The 17,625-nt window shown below is 57.4% G+C and overlaps 1 protein-coding gene across 2 annotated transcripts in view; it reads right to left on the bottom strand.

The window, feature by feature from the left end:
- Positions 1-2,719: 2,719 nt before the first annotated feature.
- The window catches only part of CACNG4 (calcium voltage-gated channel auxiliary subunit gamma 4), a 57,185-nt gene continuing 42,279 nt past the window's right edge, over positions 2,720-17,625 (bottom strand). For both annotated transcript variants that reach the window (XM_019466459.2, XM_019466460.2), the window contains exons 2-4: positions 13,737-13,820; positions 8,489-8,629; positions 2,720-5,725 (exon numbers count right to left, since the gene is read on the bottom strand). In XM_019466459.2, coding sequence (XP_019322004.2) covers positions 5,187-5,725; positions 8,489-8,629; positions 13,737-13,820 — 764 coding nt within the window. In that variant the 3' untranslated portion in view covers positions 2,720-5,186. The remainder of the gene's footprint in view (positions 5,726-8,488; positions 8,630-13,736; positions 13,821-17,625) is intronic.

The raw sequence follows: 17,625 nt of genomic DNA, 5'->3' as shown, positions 1-17,625 counted from the left end.
GAAAAAGGCAAAAATCAGAAAGAGTTGCAGGGACAGGCAATCCTGGAAATAAACAATTGGGTGTTCCTAACGTGTCCACAGCCTAGGTACAAGTATCAGAAGCCCGGGTGTGACCCCTCACCAGTGACCTCACTGTGCCTTCGTCTCCCTCACCGTAAAATCAGGCCAATGCACGGTTTTTCAGCCTCGGCATTGGTGACATTTGGGGCCAGATCGTTCTTGGCGGGTGGAGTATGTTCGGCAGCATCCCTAGCCTCCACCCGCTAGATGCCAAGAGCAACCCCCTTCCGAGTGTGACAACCAAAAATGTCTCTAGACCTTGGCAAGTGGCCCTTGGAGAACAAAATCGCCCCTGGGGTAGTGGCATCTCCCTTTCATGATTGCTGTGAACATCCTCAAAAAATATTTCCTTCCTTCTTTTTATTCTTCCTTAATCCCTTCCTCCCTCTTTTGGCTTATCCCTCTTCGAGGATGAGTCCGTCAAATGGGATGATTCTTACGGCACCTACCACTCCTGCTGGTCACGATGTCCGGGGATTCTGGTTCTTGTCGGGGTCAAGGCACAAGCGCAAGCCCATTCTTCCAAGGCCACAGAGAAGGGAGCGTAGACGTGTTTTGCGGATGGCGCATCCAGGGCAGAGAAGAGGCCAGGCATCCCGCCGGAGCTGAAGGAGGGCTCAGGCCACACAGGTAGATGCAGTCCCAGACAGAGTCCTGGCTTCACGTAGGCACTCCAGAGAACATTGGTGGGTGATGGGGGAGGGAAAAGAGGACGGTGCTGAAAGACATAGACCAGGGAACTGAGACTGGCCAGCTGTTCCCTAAACTGTTTTCCTTTCCTCCTGGGCCAGGCCACATTTCGTATCTTCCCCGGCTCTTAGAGATGTGACCGTGTTATTGGATTCTGGCCAACGGCATATGAGCAGGAGAGAAAGTCACTTAAAACTCCCCACAAGACTCCCCTACTCTCATGATCAATTGCCTGCCCTCTGTCTTCCCCCTCGGCCCCCTGGATGTCAACGCCAGGGCAACCTTGGCAGCCGATATTGAAGATGAATGAGCTCCCACGGCTCGGGCCTGTATCTCTGAATGAGGCTGTGGAGCACAGGACCCCCCGCCCCCCCGCCCCCCCCGCCCCCCCCACCCCGCACCCAGTCGATTGGACTTTACATGAGTGAGAAGTAAACTTCCGTTGCATTAAGCCACTCTAGGACTGGGCGTTGCTGGTCATGCCGTTCGCCTACTCTGAGTAGCGTAAGTGAAGGTCAGGATGGGGGCTCCCGGGCCGGAGCGGGGCCCGGGGTGGGGGGGGCATTTTGGTTAGGGAATGAGAACATCCGGTTCTGTGTCAGTTCTTGTGGATCTAACTCTGCAAACTAGGGAGACCGAGTTTTTTATTTGACAGAAATTCGGGACCACGTGAACCCCACATTGGAGGCCGTACCCTGCCCCTAAATTCAGACTGCCACGGGATCCCCCCCAGAACGGCTGCAAAGCTTGTGCTGAGCCAGAGTTTCCTGAGGGCTGGGAACAAACAGGAGGCAGAGTCCCTCTGGCACGCGGGGCTGGTGCTGGGTGGCAACGGCTCGGGCTGGAGCAGGGGGTCAGCGGGTGGGGCTGTGGAGCTGAGCTCGCCGGGCCCTGGGACCTGGTGGCTCAGCGCATCTGGGACATCACTTTCCCCACAGACCCTTCTCGGGTGGTAGGAAAGAGGGTTAAAAAGCCAGGGGAGAAAGTTCAGACGTGCGGGGAATGGTTCCTGCAGCCACCAGAGCGGGGACGTGCCTCACTCGGCCTCCCTTTGCCGGGACCAGGAAAGACCTTCTGGATGTTCAGAGTTTGGTGCCTCCAGGCTCCAGGAGGAGCAGCAGAGCCCCTGACTCTCAGGAGGAAAACTCGAGGTCTGGGTCCCGAAAGAAAGGGGGATGTGGAATTGAATGCACATGTCCCCTGGACGGTAGCTCGGGTAGAAGTGGAGGAGGACAGCAGTCCTCCCCTTGTCATGCCTCCCAAGAGCATAGAGTTGACATCCAGCCCGTGCCCACCCGCAGGGGTGAACCTGCTGGGTTACAGCGGGCGTCCCCTGTGACCCGCGGGGGCCTGTCGCAGCGTGTCAGTATTGCCCTGCTCCGAGGGGCCACCCGGTCCCTCTGTCTGACTCCTGGTGGCAGGGGGCGGTCCCTCTCTCTGACTCAGGTGGCTGGGCCTGAGATTAGATGGCTTGGTCCCATTTGGCCTCTGGTTGGAGCCAGCTTTACCATTTTGTTACTTGGCCTCCTTTGTTTTTTAATCATTTCCGAAGTTGGAGGGGGAAAGGAGGCTGGACTCCTTAGAAACCCTGGCAGGCAACTTAGGGCCTCCGAGGCTGTGGTTCTGGCTGGCTGGCCCCCGCCCGGCAGGTTCTGAAGACGGGTCTGGCTTGCTCAGCTGCCCAGATGCCCACACCACACGCAGGGGTGGCCCGTCCATCTCCCAGCCCATCTGTTAAAAGGCACCTTGATGATACCACTCAGCAGTCTGAAACCAGCTGGTGTTGCCAGGGAGGTGGCTGGTGACCTAGATGAAAGCCGGAGAAACCCACCTTGGCCGGCACAGGGCCCAGCCGCCCTCCTTCTTCTCCTGGAGGGTCCACAGTGTCCCCCAGGAGGGACACGGTTTGCCCTCAGTGCCCACAAAGACTCAAAGGGAGCTCGACCCCTTCCCCCCACATCAAGAAGAGAACATTTCAAAAAGGTTTTTATTTAATTAAAAAAAAGACAGAACTAACAACCCAAAACCAGTAGTAGGTAACAGGATTCACAGGTGCTTAACGGGCGAAACACACAGGGGCTGGTTGGAGAGGGTGGTGGGATGGGAGGAGGTGGGCACAGGCCCCTGCGTCCCCCTCTGGGGACGCAAGGTCTCAGCCTGACAGGTGGCAGGGAGCCAGCTCTGCCCACTTCCCCAGGCGCCCCTGGCTGAGGGGCGGTGCGCAGAAGGGTGGCCCCGGGCAGAGGGTCCGGGAGCCCGGGCGTGGTGGGGAGAAAGGCTGTGAAGACCAGGGGCTCTGAGGTGGTTCTGCTCCCTGCTCTTCTGTCCTTCTTTGTTGGTTCTTTCTACTCTTTCTTGGTCCCTAGAGTGGGCCCCACATTCTCTGCCTGGGACTGGGCGAGAGGTAGGATTCATGGGAACACAGCTCTCTGCATGAAATGACAGAAACTTCCGGGGCAGCAGGGGAGGAGGTGACTTATGTGGAAGAAACAGCACGGCTGCCTTGCTTTGGGAAGTGACAGAAGAGTCTGGGGACCTGGCGGGGTGATGGGTTCCCAGATGTTGCCCCCTTTCCTTCGAGCCCGGGAAGATGGGGTCACAGATGGGGGGGTGGGGCACCAAGGGCGGTCGGGTTGGGGGCAGGACGGGACGGGGTTGGCCCCCAGCAGGGCAGGCCACGAGCCCTGACACTCCAGCATTCACGGCTGCACATGCTTGGACAAACCACCACACAAAGCCAACCTCAACGGGAGGAAGGGGTTTCGGGCAAGCGCGGAGGGTCCCCAGCACACCGCGCCTCGGCTGGCCAGCGCTCCGGGGCAGTCAGGCGAGGGGTCCCCGGGGAGATTTCCTCTCCGGGGGTGAAGGAGGATGGCGATGACCGTGACCCAGATCTCAACTCCTGGGGGCTGAGTCTGCCCAGGGGGTCGGCGAGCAGGTGGCTGAGGTAAGAATTCGCTGGTCACTTCTCAGGATGACAGCTACCGGGACCACAGGCGACCGCTCGAGATCGGACGACCAAGTCTCAAAAAGTAAGAAAGGATTTGTCTTTAGAAAGCGCGTGTTTTATATAAAAGAGGGTGAGCTCCCTGTTCCAGAAAGTTTGTCTTCTGAACCCACACTCGCGTCTGCGTTCTCCGCTTGCCTCCGGATGGGAAGAGATGGTTGTGGCCGGAAGGAAACGTCCAGCGCGGAACCGCCGCCTCGGTTCCAGAGCGCCGAGATGTCCCTCCCGCGAGGAGGGAGGCAAACACAGCGCGGCCTTTTCGTCCAAACTGCCCGAACTCCCTCGGCTGAGCCCTTCGGGTGGTGGCAGAATAAATGACAAGAGTGGGTGTGGCGGGGGGGGGGGGCTGCTGCTGCCGTTGTCTGGACGAAGAACCGGGTGTCACTTGCTCCCCTGGCCTTCATTTGCAACCAGTCACGATCAATAACCACTTAGGAAACGGATGTTTGTTCTGATGTGTTGGCCGCTGTTCACCCTCGGGTCTCCCTTTCTCGAACAGAAGTTCAGGCTCCTGTTGCCAAACGCCGGTGGTGGTGGGGGTCTGCCCCTTCCGCTCCCCAAGAAGGGACAGAGCTGCTCTGAGGAGGGTCCGTGGGGAGGGGCACGGCAAGAGGCCATATGGGCACCTTCCTTCAGACCCGTGGAATCTTCCAGACTCTCAAGTACAGTCAGAGCGCCCTGCCCTTTCTGTGTATGGCAGAAACTTCTAGAAGCAGACCAGAATGCCAAGCCACAGACTCTGGGTTTACCTCACACCCAGGCCAGCGAATGGCCTCCTCCACTGCGGATTCTTCCACAGGCCTTGGTCTCCTCAGGTCGAGGGAAGCCGGCCCCAGGATAGCACAAAGGCCAAAGCACCAGTTGGCCACAGGGGCTTTCTCCTCAGGATCACTGTTATTTCAACAACCGGCCACTGCCAGAGAGAAAGAGAGAGAGAGAGAGAGAGCAAGAAACAGGAAGGGGGCAAGTTTCGGCTTCCTTGTTTCCCGCTCACAGACCCAGAACCTCAGGTCAAACGGCACCTGACCAGTGTCCAAAGGTCCCCGTGTACCCAGTGAATCCCTCCCGGTGGCCCCTCACCCAGGCAGAGAGGGAGGGCTCTGAAAGCCCGTTCTTCCAGCAAGAATTGTTTCCAAGAGGAGACAATGGCTCGATTTTGTTTTCCCAGGTTGGTCAAGGCCTTGCAGCCTCAGGAGATCTCAGAATCCTGGGCCGTCAAACGCCCCTCTGGGGGACAAAGTCAGCCTTCGGCTTCCAACTCCCGTCTCCCAGCGCTTCGCTCCCAGCCAGCCCGTGACACTTTCTGGAGACGAGGGAGGGTTGGGTTTTGGCTTCAGTCCATGGTCGGTCCAGCCTTAAGGGTCAGATGCCCTCCTGTGGGATCCAAACAGCTGTTCTGGGGAGAGGCCGGTGCAGAGAGGGGGGTGGCTCACACGGGGGTCGTCCGCCGGTTCAGCACGCTGACGCGCAAGCCTTCCTGTAGGTCCTGCTGGAACAGGTCGTGCAGCTGCAGGAAGCCGGGCTCCTGGTCGGGGCCGTAGCTGGCGGCGGTGGTCACCTTGAGGGGCTCCCTGGACAGCGTGTACATGGACAGCTCGCCCATGGGGATGGCCCCAGTGATCTTCAGGCCCACCGGAGACGCCGCCCTGGACGGAGAGGCCTCGGTGGACCTCGAGCTGGACCGTGAGCGTCGTCGCCGGTACCGATAGCTCGGCATCCTGGCGTAGGGAGACGAGGAGGGGGCCTTGAGGAACTCCCGTTTGGTCTTAAATCTCAACTCTTTATTTTTCTCAATGTAAATGTTTACGGCCAGGACACCCACGGTCTCGGCCACGATGAAGGACAGGGCTCCAAAGTAAAAAGACCAACCGTAGTTGTAATGGTTTTTTTTGTCTTCATCACGTTTGTCGCTTGGGTCACCTGCGTTGCTGGAAATGTAGACGATGATGCCTATGATGTTACTGAGGCCTGAAAGAGAAGCAGGAGAGGGGTGGGAGGGAGGGAGGCAGACGTTAGACCCACAGCTGGACGAGGGACAGGAGGGCGGAGGAGGGGCTGGTGGCCACCCCCCCTTGGATAGGTATTGCTTTATTCCGGTTGCCGACTTTTCTTTTAAGGAATTGGTTTTGAGGTAATAAAGCAAAAGTTCCAATGAGATGTAAAACACAGGCACTTGGCTACCTAGTTCCCCTCCTGAAGGCTATTACTGTTATCTTCTTTCTTTTTTAAAAAAAAGTCTTATTTATTTTTGAGAGAGAGAGAGAGAGGGAATATGCAAGTGGGGGAGGGGCAGAGAGAGATTGGGGGGGGGGGCAAAGGATCCGGAGGGGGCTCTGCACTGACAACAGGGGGCTTGAACTCACGAACTGTGAGATCGTGACCTGAGCCGAAGTTGGAGGCTTAACCGACTGAGCCACCCAGGCGCCCCTGTTATCTTCTTTCTTATATTATCGTTGTATCTAGTCTCTCTCCCTCCCGCCCTCTCTGTTGCTCTCTCTCTCTCTCACACACACACATCTCTTTCTTTCCTTGCACAATACTCTTTGTCCTCTTGCCTTGTCACTCAACAGTCCACCTGGCAGACGGTTCCATGTCAGGCCACGGAGAGCTGTCTGTCTAAGTGCATGTAGCACCCACTGCATGGATATCTAACCAGGCCTCTGCTATGGGCGTCAGTCAGGTGGCTTCCGGCCCTCCGCCAGGACAAAGTTGCCACGGACGTCCTTGCGTCCACACCGCTCCTCACGCGCAGGAGTACGACTGTGGGTGTCAACAGCCTATAAATTATTGTATCAACGTGCTGGACCTTTGCTAGCCTGAGAGGTGGGATGTAGTCACCTGTTGTGGTCTTCATTTAATTTCATCTCATTATAAGTGAGTTTGAGTAGAGCCAAGCTGCCTGCACTTGAATCCTGCTTCTGCCAGGGCCCTGGAATCCACAGCTTCTCCAGTGACCCGGGACATCTGGATATGGCTTTGTATGGCTCCCCCTGGGGAAATGGGCAGCTGCGGAGGGCACCTTTGGAGGCCGACGGCCGTGGGCACAGCCTGTGTCTTTGCCACCACGTGACTTCAGGGAAGCCACCTGGGCCACCTGACTACCCCCTCAGAATCTGGGATGATGTGGTTGTGCTCACCGAGCCCTGGGGCCACGGCTGTAGTATGTGGTAGCTGGTGTTATGCAAATCTTTCCCTTCCTCGGGAAAGGAAGGGGTACGGGATTCAAACCTCACAGCAGGGACTTCTTTAGTGGTCCCCACCTTCAGAAATCTGGGGGCTCGAAGGAGGAGAGAGAATGGGGTGTGGCCCTTTCCTCCCACCTCTGCCTCTGGAGGGGACAAGAAGCAAAGGGATGGGGACGTGGCCAAGAAGGAGACCTGACACTCGGGTACTTCTTGCTAACACACACACACACACGCACACCACACACCCTTGACACACATACAGCCCCCCCCACACACACTCACACATTATCTGTTGCCCTGGAAGGACGCAGAAGCGGAAGTAATGTAGAGGAAGGACCATAAGAATCTGGCTGAAAGATTTTGAACCAGTCCCTTAACTGCTTTGGGAAGTCACCTTCCCTCTCTCCGAGAGACCGTAGGAGAGGACAAGACGCGGTGGGGCCCTGTGAGGCCCCTCCCCATCCTCAAAAAGGAAGCTCGACCACCAACCACCACCTTTACTGGGATTCTCATTATCGCCCTCATGGGACTGCTGGACCGTTTTAGGATGCAGAGACCAGGCCCATCTAGGGTCGCCTCACCAGACTGGGGTAAGACAAAGGATGCTTTGAAAGCAAAAACACTGATACGGCGGTGCAAGGAGCTCTGTTAACAACCTAGGAAAGAATTACTGAACTTTGTAACCTCTCTCGAATTTACTTACTAGAAGGCCTAGGACGTCAGGCACGTCCTGTTTCTCCTGACAGGGTCCCTTGTTGCGAGTTTATCTGACCTCTGCAGGTGCTGCCTGGAGACTCCAGGATGCCACCGGCCAAGTTCTGCCCCGTCAAGATTCCCCCGGAGACCCAGGCCGGAAAACCCGACTTCTCCACCCCACCATGTATGTGCACCAGCCGGCCGCTAGCCAGCTGTGAGCCCACTTCCGGCCTGACTGCCTCCACGTCTGCAGTGGCGAGGCATGCGCTGAAGTCTCTCCATCGAGGCCCGGAGGAGTGCCAGCGTCACGCCAGTTAGGAGGGCGTGTGTTACTGTCACCCGCAGCTCCGTGGGTCTTCACTGGGTCGCAGAGGGAGACTCTGATGTGCACCCTTGCCCGTTCTGCCCCCTTTCACCCTGTCCTCCTCCGCTCCTTCAGGTCTTGGCTTCCGTGAGTCCCTCGGGGTACCCTCCTGCCCCCCCCCCCCCCCCGAGGCAGCCAGGCTCATAAGGCGCCGGCACTGCCCCTTTGTGGCACTTTGCACACTTAGACTTACTTATTTTTGTGATTGATGTGAAATCCACATGGCACAAATGAGCCCCTTCAAGTGCCCACTTCAGCGGCATTTAGTACATTTACAGTGTTGTGCACCCCACGCCTCTAGTTCCAGAACGTGTTCGCCGCCCCCAAAAGGAGACTCCGTCCCCGTTGAGCAGCCGTTCCCCACCCCCCGCGCCAGCCCCCTCGCACCCGGACCTTTGAAGTCAATTACGAGCAACGACCTCGCGTCGGCGCCCCCAGCCCCGCGCACGCCCCGGGCGCGCGCCCTGTACCGGCGGAACGGCTCACCTGCGGCCACGAAGAGGATGCCCGCGCTGAGGACGATGTTGTTCTTGCGGCTGTAGAACCTCCCGGCGCCGATACAGAGCCCGCCAAGCAGCAGCAGGATGGTGCTGAGGATGGGGAAGACGCTGGAGGCGCGCACGATGCCTGGGCCGGGGCGGGAGACAGAGCAGAGGGCGGTGAGGGCGGCCGCCGTTCTGGGCACCGCCTCGGCCTCGGGCGTCGGCCGGGAGCCCCGACGCTCGAGGCCCTTCTCCTGACTTTGAAGGTTCCCTCCCATCAGGCCCTGCAGACCTCGGCGGGTTGGGAGCTGGCCGGGCGGGGGCAGCCTGACCCCACTCAAGCGACGGCTCAGGCCCGGAGTCACGTCTGCCCACAGCAGGCTCCCCCTGCCAGCCCGAAGGCAGGAGGGCCCCTCAATGGTATCTGGGAGCCCCAGTAACAGCCATGAAAACGCTGGTCTGCCTTCCATTCAGACACCGCACCCTCACCGCTACACTGAGCCTTTCACGGACGCGGTCTCTAAGGAGCCTCTGGAAGGCTGGGAAGTGGTGATGGGTGGCTGAGGACGCAGCCTTTGGCATCAGGCGGGCTGGGTCTGCTCTGGGACATGCTGGCTATTTTGTCAGGCCGCTTCACTTAACACTGAGCTTCCCCGTTTGTGGAAAGCAGCTGGGAGCAGGGACCCACCTCCTCTGGTGGGTTTTGTGTGTATTAAGAGGCTTAGCACAGGGCCTGGCCATTGCACATACTTCTGAGTGACAGCCTTTATCTCCACTGCCATCATTGCTGTCATCGTCCCCCTCCCCCCCCCCCCCCCCCCCGGGGACAGACCAGGGCCTCCTGAGGTCACGGGGCGGGGTGTGGTGGCTAAACACGGTGGGACGTGCGTGGACCTCGCTGTCCAGCCAAGCTGGACTCGCACACTTGCTCTGCCACCGACCAGGGCGGCTAACTTTTGACAACGTCAGTCTCCTCTCTTTTTTTTTTTCCGTTTGTTTATTTATTTTGAGAGAGAGAGAGAGAATGCGAGAGCATGAGCTGGGGAGGGGCAGAGACAGAGAATTCCGAACAGGCTCCACGCTATCAGCACAGAGCTCGACGTGGGGCTCGAACTCACAACCTGTGAGATCACGCTCTGAGCTGAACACAAGAGTCGGCCGCTTAACTGACTGAGCCACCCAGGCGTCCCAAGTCTCCTGTTTCGTAACCTGGGGAGAGTAGTATTAAATACCTACCTGTAGGGGTTGAATTGCACCCCTCCCCCCAGTAGATATGACCAAGTCCTAATCACAGGTATCTATGAATGAGACCTTATTTAGAAGAGGGTTTTTTTGCAGGTGTGATTAAATTAAGGATCTCAAGAGGACACCATCCTGCATTAGAGTGGGTCCTAAATCCAATGACAAGTGCCCTTGTGAGCAGAGGAAGAGACACAGGCAGGGAAGAAGTCGTGTGAAGGCAGAGGCAGAGATAGGAGTGAGGGGGCCCCACGTCAAGGAGGGTGGGGAGCCGACAGGCATCACAAGAGACCCCTGGGCGCCGTGGAGGGAGCCCAGCCCTGCCAACATCCCATTGAAGACTCCAGCCTCCGCACCGAGAGAGAGTAAATTCACAGTAAATTCCTGTTGTTTTAAGCCACCCGGCGTGCGGCCCTAGGAAAAGAATACACTTTCTGCACTTGGTAGGGGCTTAGGGGATATGGGTCCCCCTTCCTTAGCATCTGGCTGGAAGGCCCAGGAGGAAGGGAAATGGGGCTTCAGGAGGAGCCCTGAACTCAGCCTTCCTGATGGGCCTACAGGTCTCCCAGCCCAGTAGAAATCCTGGCGACATGGACCGTTGGTGGCCCCGGCGGGGGATAGCGAGTCGGGGAGCCCTGGCAGGCGCCGACTCCTGAGCCAGCTGAGCCGGTTTGTGGCCTTGCAGCCTCTGAAGGCACTATTTGTCTCCTTTCCTGTAAGCCCACCAGTGTGTGCCCTGCTTCACAGAGGGGGCTTTGTTGGGGGCATTAAATAAAGCTCTTCTCTCCAGCACCTCCTCCTCCTTCCTCTGCCTTCTTGCAGCCGCAGGCTCTGGGAGGAGGTTTCCCGTGGGCTTTGGAAACATGCCTCAAAGCCATGCTGGCCAGAAAATCCGGGGTCAGCTCCCCCTGGAAGCCCCCGTTCTGCAGACGGGTCAGAGGGGCCGGGGAGAAGGGAGCCCAGTGCCTCTAAGGTCGCTGAGGCCAGACCTGGCTCAGAGCCATCCATCCTGCCCACGTCAGTCATGTGCGTGCCTGTCCCTTGCCACACAGGCTCATCCCAGGGCTCTGGATGTGCAGAAGCCAGCTGGGGTTGCCGTAGACAATGGTGCAGCGTGGGTCTTGCACAGAGCTGAGGGACGAGCAAGGCTGAGGTCCGGGCCGTGCCTCAAGGCCAAATCAAGCCCTGGAGAGAGTCCGTGTCTTGTCTGGAGCACGGGTACCTCCTTCTCACTCACCCTCAGGCACAGGGGCCTCCCAGCGCCCTGACATCAATGCTGCGAGCCTTAGCACCCAAATCGGCTCCGTGATGGGAAACGCGGCACCCGGAAAAGGGACCCCAGGACCAGGGTGGGATGGGTAGGAACCCCCCAGGCCAGAGGGGCCGGTGGAAAAGACACAGCAGGCTGTGTGTTTGTGTGTGGGGTGACCGCTCAGACCCCACACCTGCCTGTGGATGTACAAACCAGTGGGGGCACTGCCAGAGCCCCCGGGCTGGGGAGGGGGGAGCCCCTCTGACAGCGATGGAACTCAATGCACAAGCCTGGTTTCTCGGGAAGACTTCAGAATGCATGGTGGGAAGGTTGACTTTGTTCTCGAATTGTGGAAGGCAGGGTGTATGAGAAGCCCGGCCTTGGACCTGTCAGGGTCGATACCCCTCGCCCGGATGGTTAAGCTGCCACTCCCACAGACAAGCACCGTGGAACCTTCCACGACCTTCTCTGACCCACTGGAGCATCCGCTCGGCCGCTGCAGTGACATGTGTGGCTAACACAGTATCTGGCATGTAATAGGCCCAAGAATAACTTTGTGTTAAATGGGTGAATAAATGAACTCTCATGACCCCTCCTCTCTGTCTCCTGTGCTTCTGCATAGTTTGGGGGTCACAATACTCTGGGGCCCAGAGGGCCAAATACTGGGAATTGTGGGGGACAGCCGTGGTGACCATAACCTTGGCCCCCCCCAGTTCGAGGACGTTGCCTGCTCCCTCTGGCTGAAGCTCACAGGTACCTGTACTCCGAATCTCGTTCCGGGGCCAGCTCCTTTTTCCGCCAGCCCCCGAGTGGAAAAACACCCCCTTGTTGGAGGGTTAGCTCTGCCCTCCGCCCCAATTCCATCAGCAGCTTGTGAATGAACCCGCCGGGCCCCCACAGAGCACACTTGAGGAGGGCGTTTCCTTCCCAAAGGATCTTTCGTCTGTGCTGTCCCCATGGATTTGGGAAAATCGCTGCGGGGCCCCTCCTAGCCCTCACGCCCCCTCCCCCCCCACCTTGGGCACCGCAGGTGGAATCTGGGGACAGTGGGAGCCTGAAGCTGGAGGGCAGAGTGTGCCGCACATCCCCGACTTGCCCCTCCCGGTCCTCCTTCGAACTTTCTGCGTCCTGCCCTGGGCCCCGGGAGGCCGCACCATGCACCACGCAAAGGATACTTGGGCTCCGTTGCCTCTGGCTTTGGGAAGAGCGTGCAGGGAAACAGCATTCCCCGAGCCTTCTTCCTGAAGGCTCCGGTGAGGCGAGGTGACTGCCTTCCCTCCTAAAAGCCCCAGCGCCTGCCGGGCAGCCCTGTCCTCCCGGCTTCCCTTCTCTAGGCTCCCATGCCTGCTTTCCTCACCTGCTCAGGCCCCGGAGTGCAAGGGCTCCTGTGGCCACTAGCCCTGCTGCTCTCCCCACCCCCTGCAAGCTTTCCTTAACCCTGACCTCACTTTGTAAATAGTCCTTCACTAGACACCCTTCGTTCACCGCATCTGAGCATGCCGTCTGCTTCCTGCTGGAACCCCAGAAAGCTACATCATCTGACCTCTGGGCCGACGCTCATGAGCCATCCCAGCTGGGCTGAGCACCAGGGGTCGCCCCAGATGGCTGTGCAGGCCGCGCACTGTGCAACTCGAGGGGTGTCGTTTATACCACAGTGTAGGTGAGCGTGTGCGTAAGCCGCACGGCCATTTGCGGTGGCCCTATGGAATGTCATTTGCTTGCTTCAGCGTTGGCCCCAGAAAGCAGAAAGGAAGGAGAGGCAGGAGGAAGAAGAGAAGGTGAGGGAGGCAGAGCTGGCCAAATTTGTTCCGGTTCTGGGTCTGGCCAGAGCCTCCTGACACTTCCCCAGGCTCCACGGGAACCACACGCTGTACTGTTTGACCAGACGACTCACAACCCAAATCCTTTCTCTTAGAAGAAAACGATCCACAAGCAGGTGCAGAGTGAATTGCGCTCCCTCTGAGGACGCTGCTGTCGATTCTCCATCAATGAAGCCGGGCCCCGGGCCCCGGCCCCCGAGGGCGACGCCGTGAGCAGCTGTGTGCGTGTTCTGACTCATGGGAAAGGGGGAAGCAGCTTCAAGGGGTGCTGTCCTTTCATTTCCAGGCACCTTCTGTGGCTGTGGCCCCCTCCTTTCTCCCAGGGTGGTGTTCACAGGCCCAGGGATGAGATCTGGATTTCCCGTGTGGGACGGGTTTGTCCTTGTCCAGTATATGCTGTGACTTCCAGTCTGGGGGTCAACCCAACCACAGGACAGGCAGGGGCAGAGGCGGTGGCTCCCCACCGGACCGTCTGATTTTTCAAGAACAGAATGCTGGGTACGTGGGGGGTGGGGTGGGCGGGTCCAGGGCCGGGAGGGCAATGTACTTGGGGTATCACAGCCCCCTAGGGACGCTTGGCCTGGGCAGGCCTGTGTCTTTAACCTCCTTGCGCCAGGCCCCATGGCAGCAATCAGCGACTCTGCAGCTCGCCGTGACCAGCAGTCCTGGCGAGCAGAGCGCCCACACCATCACCTGCTCTGGCTGGGCCTCAGTCTCCCCAGGCATGGGCCTGGGCGCCAAGTAACCCCACTGGGATACCCAGCATGCCCTGGCAGCGTTGGACATAAGTCCATCCTCCAAACTAACAATTCTGAATCAGAAAGGGAGAGAAAGAGCATCCAGAGAACAGCACCCCTTCACCCTCACGGGGCCCGTCTTTCCTGCAGCTGCCCCCCTGCCTCCCACACATACAAGGAAAGCGAAAGATGCTTGGCACTTACGGAGGAGATACTCTGAGCTGTCGTGGTCGTAATCATTGTCCTCTGGGAAGTGATTGATCCGGAAGCAGTGGCCTTTATAGATCCCTGGAGACAACGAGAGGAAAAGAACATTCTAAGTGTTCCGTGCGCTCACGTATCCATGGACTCCAGCCCCACGTGCCGCATGTGCGCCAGGCTCTGTGCGGGCCCTGGGCACGGAGAGGGGAGAAATCCCCGCTCTGGCATCCCTGGTCTGGCGCGGGGATGGGCACACAGAGAAGCACCAGATGGAGGGCGGCGTGCCCCAAAGGTGACCGTGGTCTGTGTGTGAACGTGTGTAAGAGTGATAGGCACACCATCAGTCACCAAGCAGGGACAAGGGGCATCAAGCAGGACATGCCATCCCCTGTCCAAGGCGACTGCAGAGCCATCTTGAGAGATGACAAAGAATTTGCCCCTGGGAACAGGTGGAGGGGACTTCCAGGGAGAGGAGGAAGCCGAGAAAAGGCAGGGCTGGGGTCAGAGCCTGGGGAGCGGCGGTTAGTTTGGTGGCTGGACTCAGAAGGCCCCGTAGAGGGGGCGGGGCTGGGGGCCGTGCGGTGGTAGGTATGGGTCTGGGTCAGGGGAGCTGGGATAAAATCTGCCACCATGGTGTCTGTGTCCTTCCCCTTTCTCTCTCTTTTTAATTTTTTTTAATGTTTATTTATTTTTGAGAGAGAGAGAGAGAGAGACAGACAGACAGAGCACGAGCTGGGGAGGGGCAGAGAGAGAGGGAGACACAGAATCCGAAGCTGTCCGCACAGAGAGCCCGACGCGGGGCTCGAACCCACAAACCGCGAGATCATGACCCGAGCTGACTCACTCAAGGTGATGGAGGGAAGAGAACCTGCAGCCAGAGAAACTTCCAGAAAGGCCAGGACCACCCCCCTGCCTGGTTTCCCTTCCCTACTCTGAGAAGTAGCCTCCGCAGAGAGGGAGGCAGGACGTCCTGGGTACTTTCGTAACTGCAGGAGGAGAAGCCGGTCGTCCCTTCCAGAAGCTATCGTCCAGCTCTCCTAGCAGCTGCTCCCCTGCAGTCTGGGGGCGCCCAGCACAGAAGCGGACACGGGCGGAGAGCGGGGCACACAGGGCTCCAGGCCCCGCCCCGCAGGCTAACCCCCTCGTGCCCGGTTCAGCCTCTCCGCTTCGGCAAGGAGCTCCTCTTGACGACACTGTGTGGCTGGGGTTGGGGCTGTTTCCAACTGGGGCCAATTCTTGCTCTGCAGCTGTTGCCAAGCGTCCTGCTGGCCTCCCGCAGCCCAGCCTGACCTCCCGGTTGGAAGCACAATGTCAGAAGCAGGGCCTGCGCCCGACTGGCATCGGTCTCTCCATACTTCCCATTGAGAGGGCTCAGGGGACACGGCCCTCCCACCTGTTGGCCGGTTAACGGGCCAGACGTTCCCCTCTGTCGATTTCCTTAGCTGCCGCCTCCAGAGGGCGGGGGTGCCGGGTGAACACCCCTGCCTCCTGAAGGCCCGTGGGCCTCGAGGGCCATCGGTGGGAGGGCCGGGTTTGGTCAGGGGACGGTGACGCCCCCAGTGGGATACGCTTCGACGGTGTTCTCCGTGCCAGGCCAAGCAAGAACGACCTCATCTCCTCATCTGTAGAATGGGTACAACCACAGGCTTCCTCTCCTGGGGCTCTTGGGAGAATCGCAAGAGGCAATGCTTGAAAGGCACTCAGATAATTCTTGGCCCCTGGTGACGGCTCAGGGAAGGTTCGCCAGTGCTGGACCCAGAAGTCACCCCCCGCCCCTGCTCTCTTCCCTGAGTGCCTGGGGTTGGTGGAGAGCCACGAGAGGCTGTGAGGGGCAGGAAAAAGCATGACGGTAGGCTGGTGGTATCAGGGTGGCCGGGAAGCGGGACACACGGAGGCCAGAGTGGGCCAGTCACGCTCTCCCCCAGATCCCGATTCAAGACGTTCGTGGAAATACAGAGCAAGGGTTTTCCAGGCATGGCTGTGGGCCAGGCGGAGCTCTTGACGCCTTCTCCCTCTCCCCACACACTGTTTGGGGGCTACCTTGTGGGTCTGAACAAATTTACCAAGTCACACACACGCCTGTTGGAACAAGTCAAATACTTGAGAGGCTGACGTGAAAAGGTTAATTAAATCATCTCTTTCCAGACTCGTTTTCCAGAGGCCAACCAGTCTGCTGTGTATCTTCCCACACCTTCCCGTGCGCACACCTACTCGCGAACATGTATGTGAGGCTCTCCCCGCTTTTCTAAGTTTATTTTTTTATTTTGAGAGAGAGAGAGAGCGAGCGAGCTTGTGAGAGAGTGTGCAAGTGAGAGGGGGAGGGGCAGAGAGAGAGGGAGAATCTCAAGCAGGCTTCTCCCGCTCAGCACAGAGCTGGGGGGCTCCTACTCACCAACTGTGAAATCACGACCTGAGCCGAAACCAAGAGTCAGATGCTTAACTGGGTGAGCCACCCAGGGGTCTCCGCCATTTTTTTTATTAAAAAAATTTTTTTTCAATGTTTATTTATTTTTGAGGGAGAGAGAGACAGAGCATGAATGGGTGGGGGGGGGGGGAGACACAGAGAAAGAGGGAGACACAGAATCCAAAGCAGGCTCCAGGCTCTGAGCTGCCAGCACAGAGCCCGACGTGGGGATCGAACTCACGAACCGTGAGATCATGACCTGAGCCGAAATCAAGAGTCAGATGCTTAACCGACTGAGCTACCAGGTGCCCCACGGTTTGTTTCTTTTTATTGAACAGCAATATTGCACAGCATGGATGTACCACAGTTTGTGACATCTGATTGTTACTAGTGATTATACCTATGATGTTCAGCTATTTCTAATAATGTTGCTATGAACATTCACGTACACGTTTTGGGGTGAACCTAACATTCTCATTTCTCTGGGGTAAATGCCCAGGGGTACAATTGCTGAGGTTCGTTTTATAAGGGACTGATAAATGGATTTTAAGGATGGCTCTATCCCTATTTTTTGAACAGAATTATTCACCACCCTTCACTCCATAACCTGCTTTTTTCATTTAACAACACATACAAAAATCTTTCCAGGTCAGAGCCTATAGATTTGACTTAGAGAAAACCAACTTTTGTGTATTAAAAAATTTTTTTAATGTTTATTTATGAGAGACAGAGCACAAGTGGGGGAGAGGCAGAGACAGAGAGGGACACCCAGAATCTGAAGCAAGTTCCGGGCTCCGAGCTGTCAGCACAGAGCCCGATGCGGGGCTCGAACCCACCAACCACAAGATCATGACCTGAGCTGAAGTTGGATGCTAGGCTGAGCTGCCCAGGTGCCCGAACTTCTATTTTTCATAAAAGAAATAAATTGATACTCATCCAACAGTTGCTGAAAACCCTAGAGAGAAATACTAAAGAGCCTAGGGAAATAAAGCTTGCTCCAACACTGCTAATGTGGAAGAGAAATATGCTTTGGCAGAAATGAGGCAAGAAATATATTTATATATTCCATCGGAAAGCAAAACTCAGGTTTTGAACTGTTAGCTTGCATACAGATGCCCTGGCTCCAAATGTCCCTTCAATTTTGCTGAAATCAAACTCTACATTTAGGAGGGCTATTTTGCATTGGATAGAAATTGTAAGCCATAGTCCAACATATTGCCTGTTATTTAAGACATATTCTTTTTAGTGGCTGCATAGCCATCCATAGTTACGGAGTATCAGTTCAGCTATACCGTGCAATCCCTTTCTCGGGGCTGTGTGCACACGCTGTCGATCACATGTACATACAACTGTGCTCGGAGATACATTGAATACCTGCATGCAAGTCTTACTCTTCCACTAATAAACTCCTTCCCCTTCCTTTCTTCTCTCCTCCCTTCCTTCCACACCCAGCTCTTATGCACACGCTGAAGGAATGGGCATCACTGT

This window comes from Panthera pardus, unplaced genomic scaffold (genome assembly GCF_024362965.1).
Source record: "Panthera pardus isolate Hobbes unplaced genomic scaffold, ASM2436296v1 HiC_scaffold_3, whole genome shotgun sequence".
Taxonomy (NCBI): Eukaryota; Metazoa; Chordata; class Mammalia; order Carnivora; family Felidae; genus Panthera; species Panthera pardus.
The sequence above is the reverse complement of the archived record's forward strand: the minus strand, read 5'-3'. Positions and strand labels throughout refer to the sequence as shown.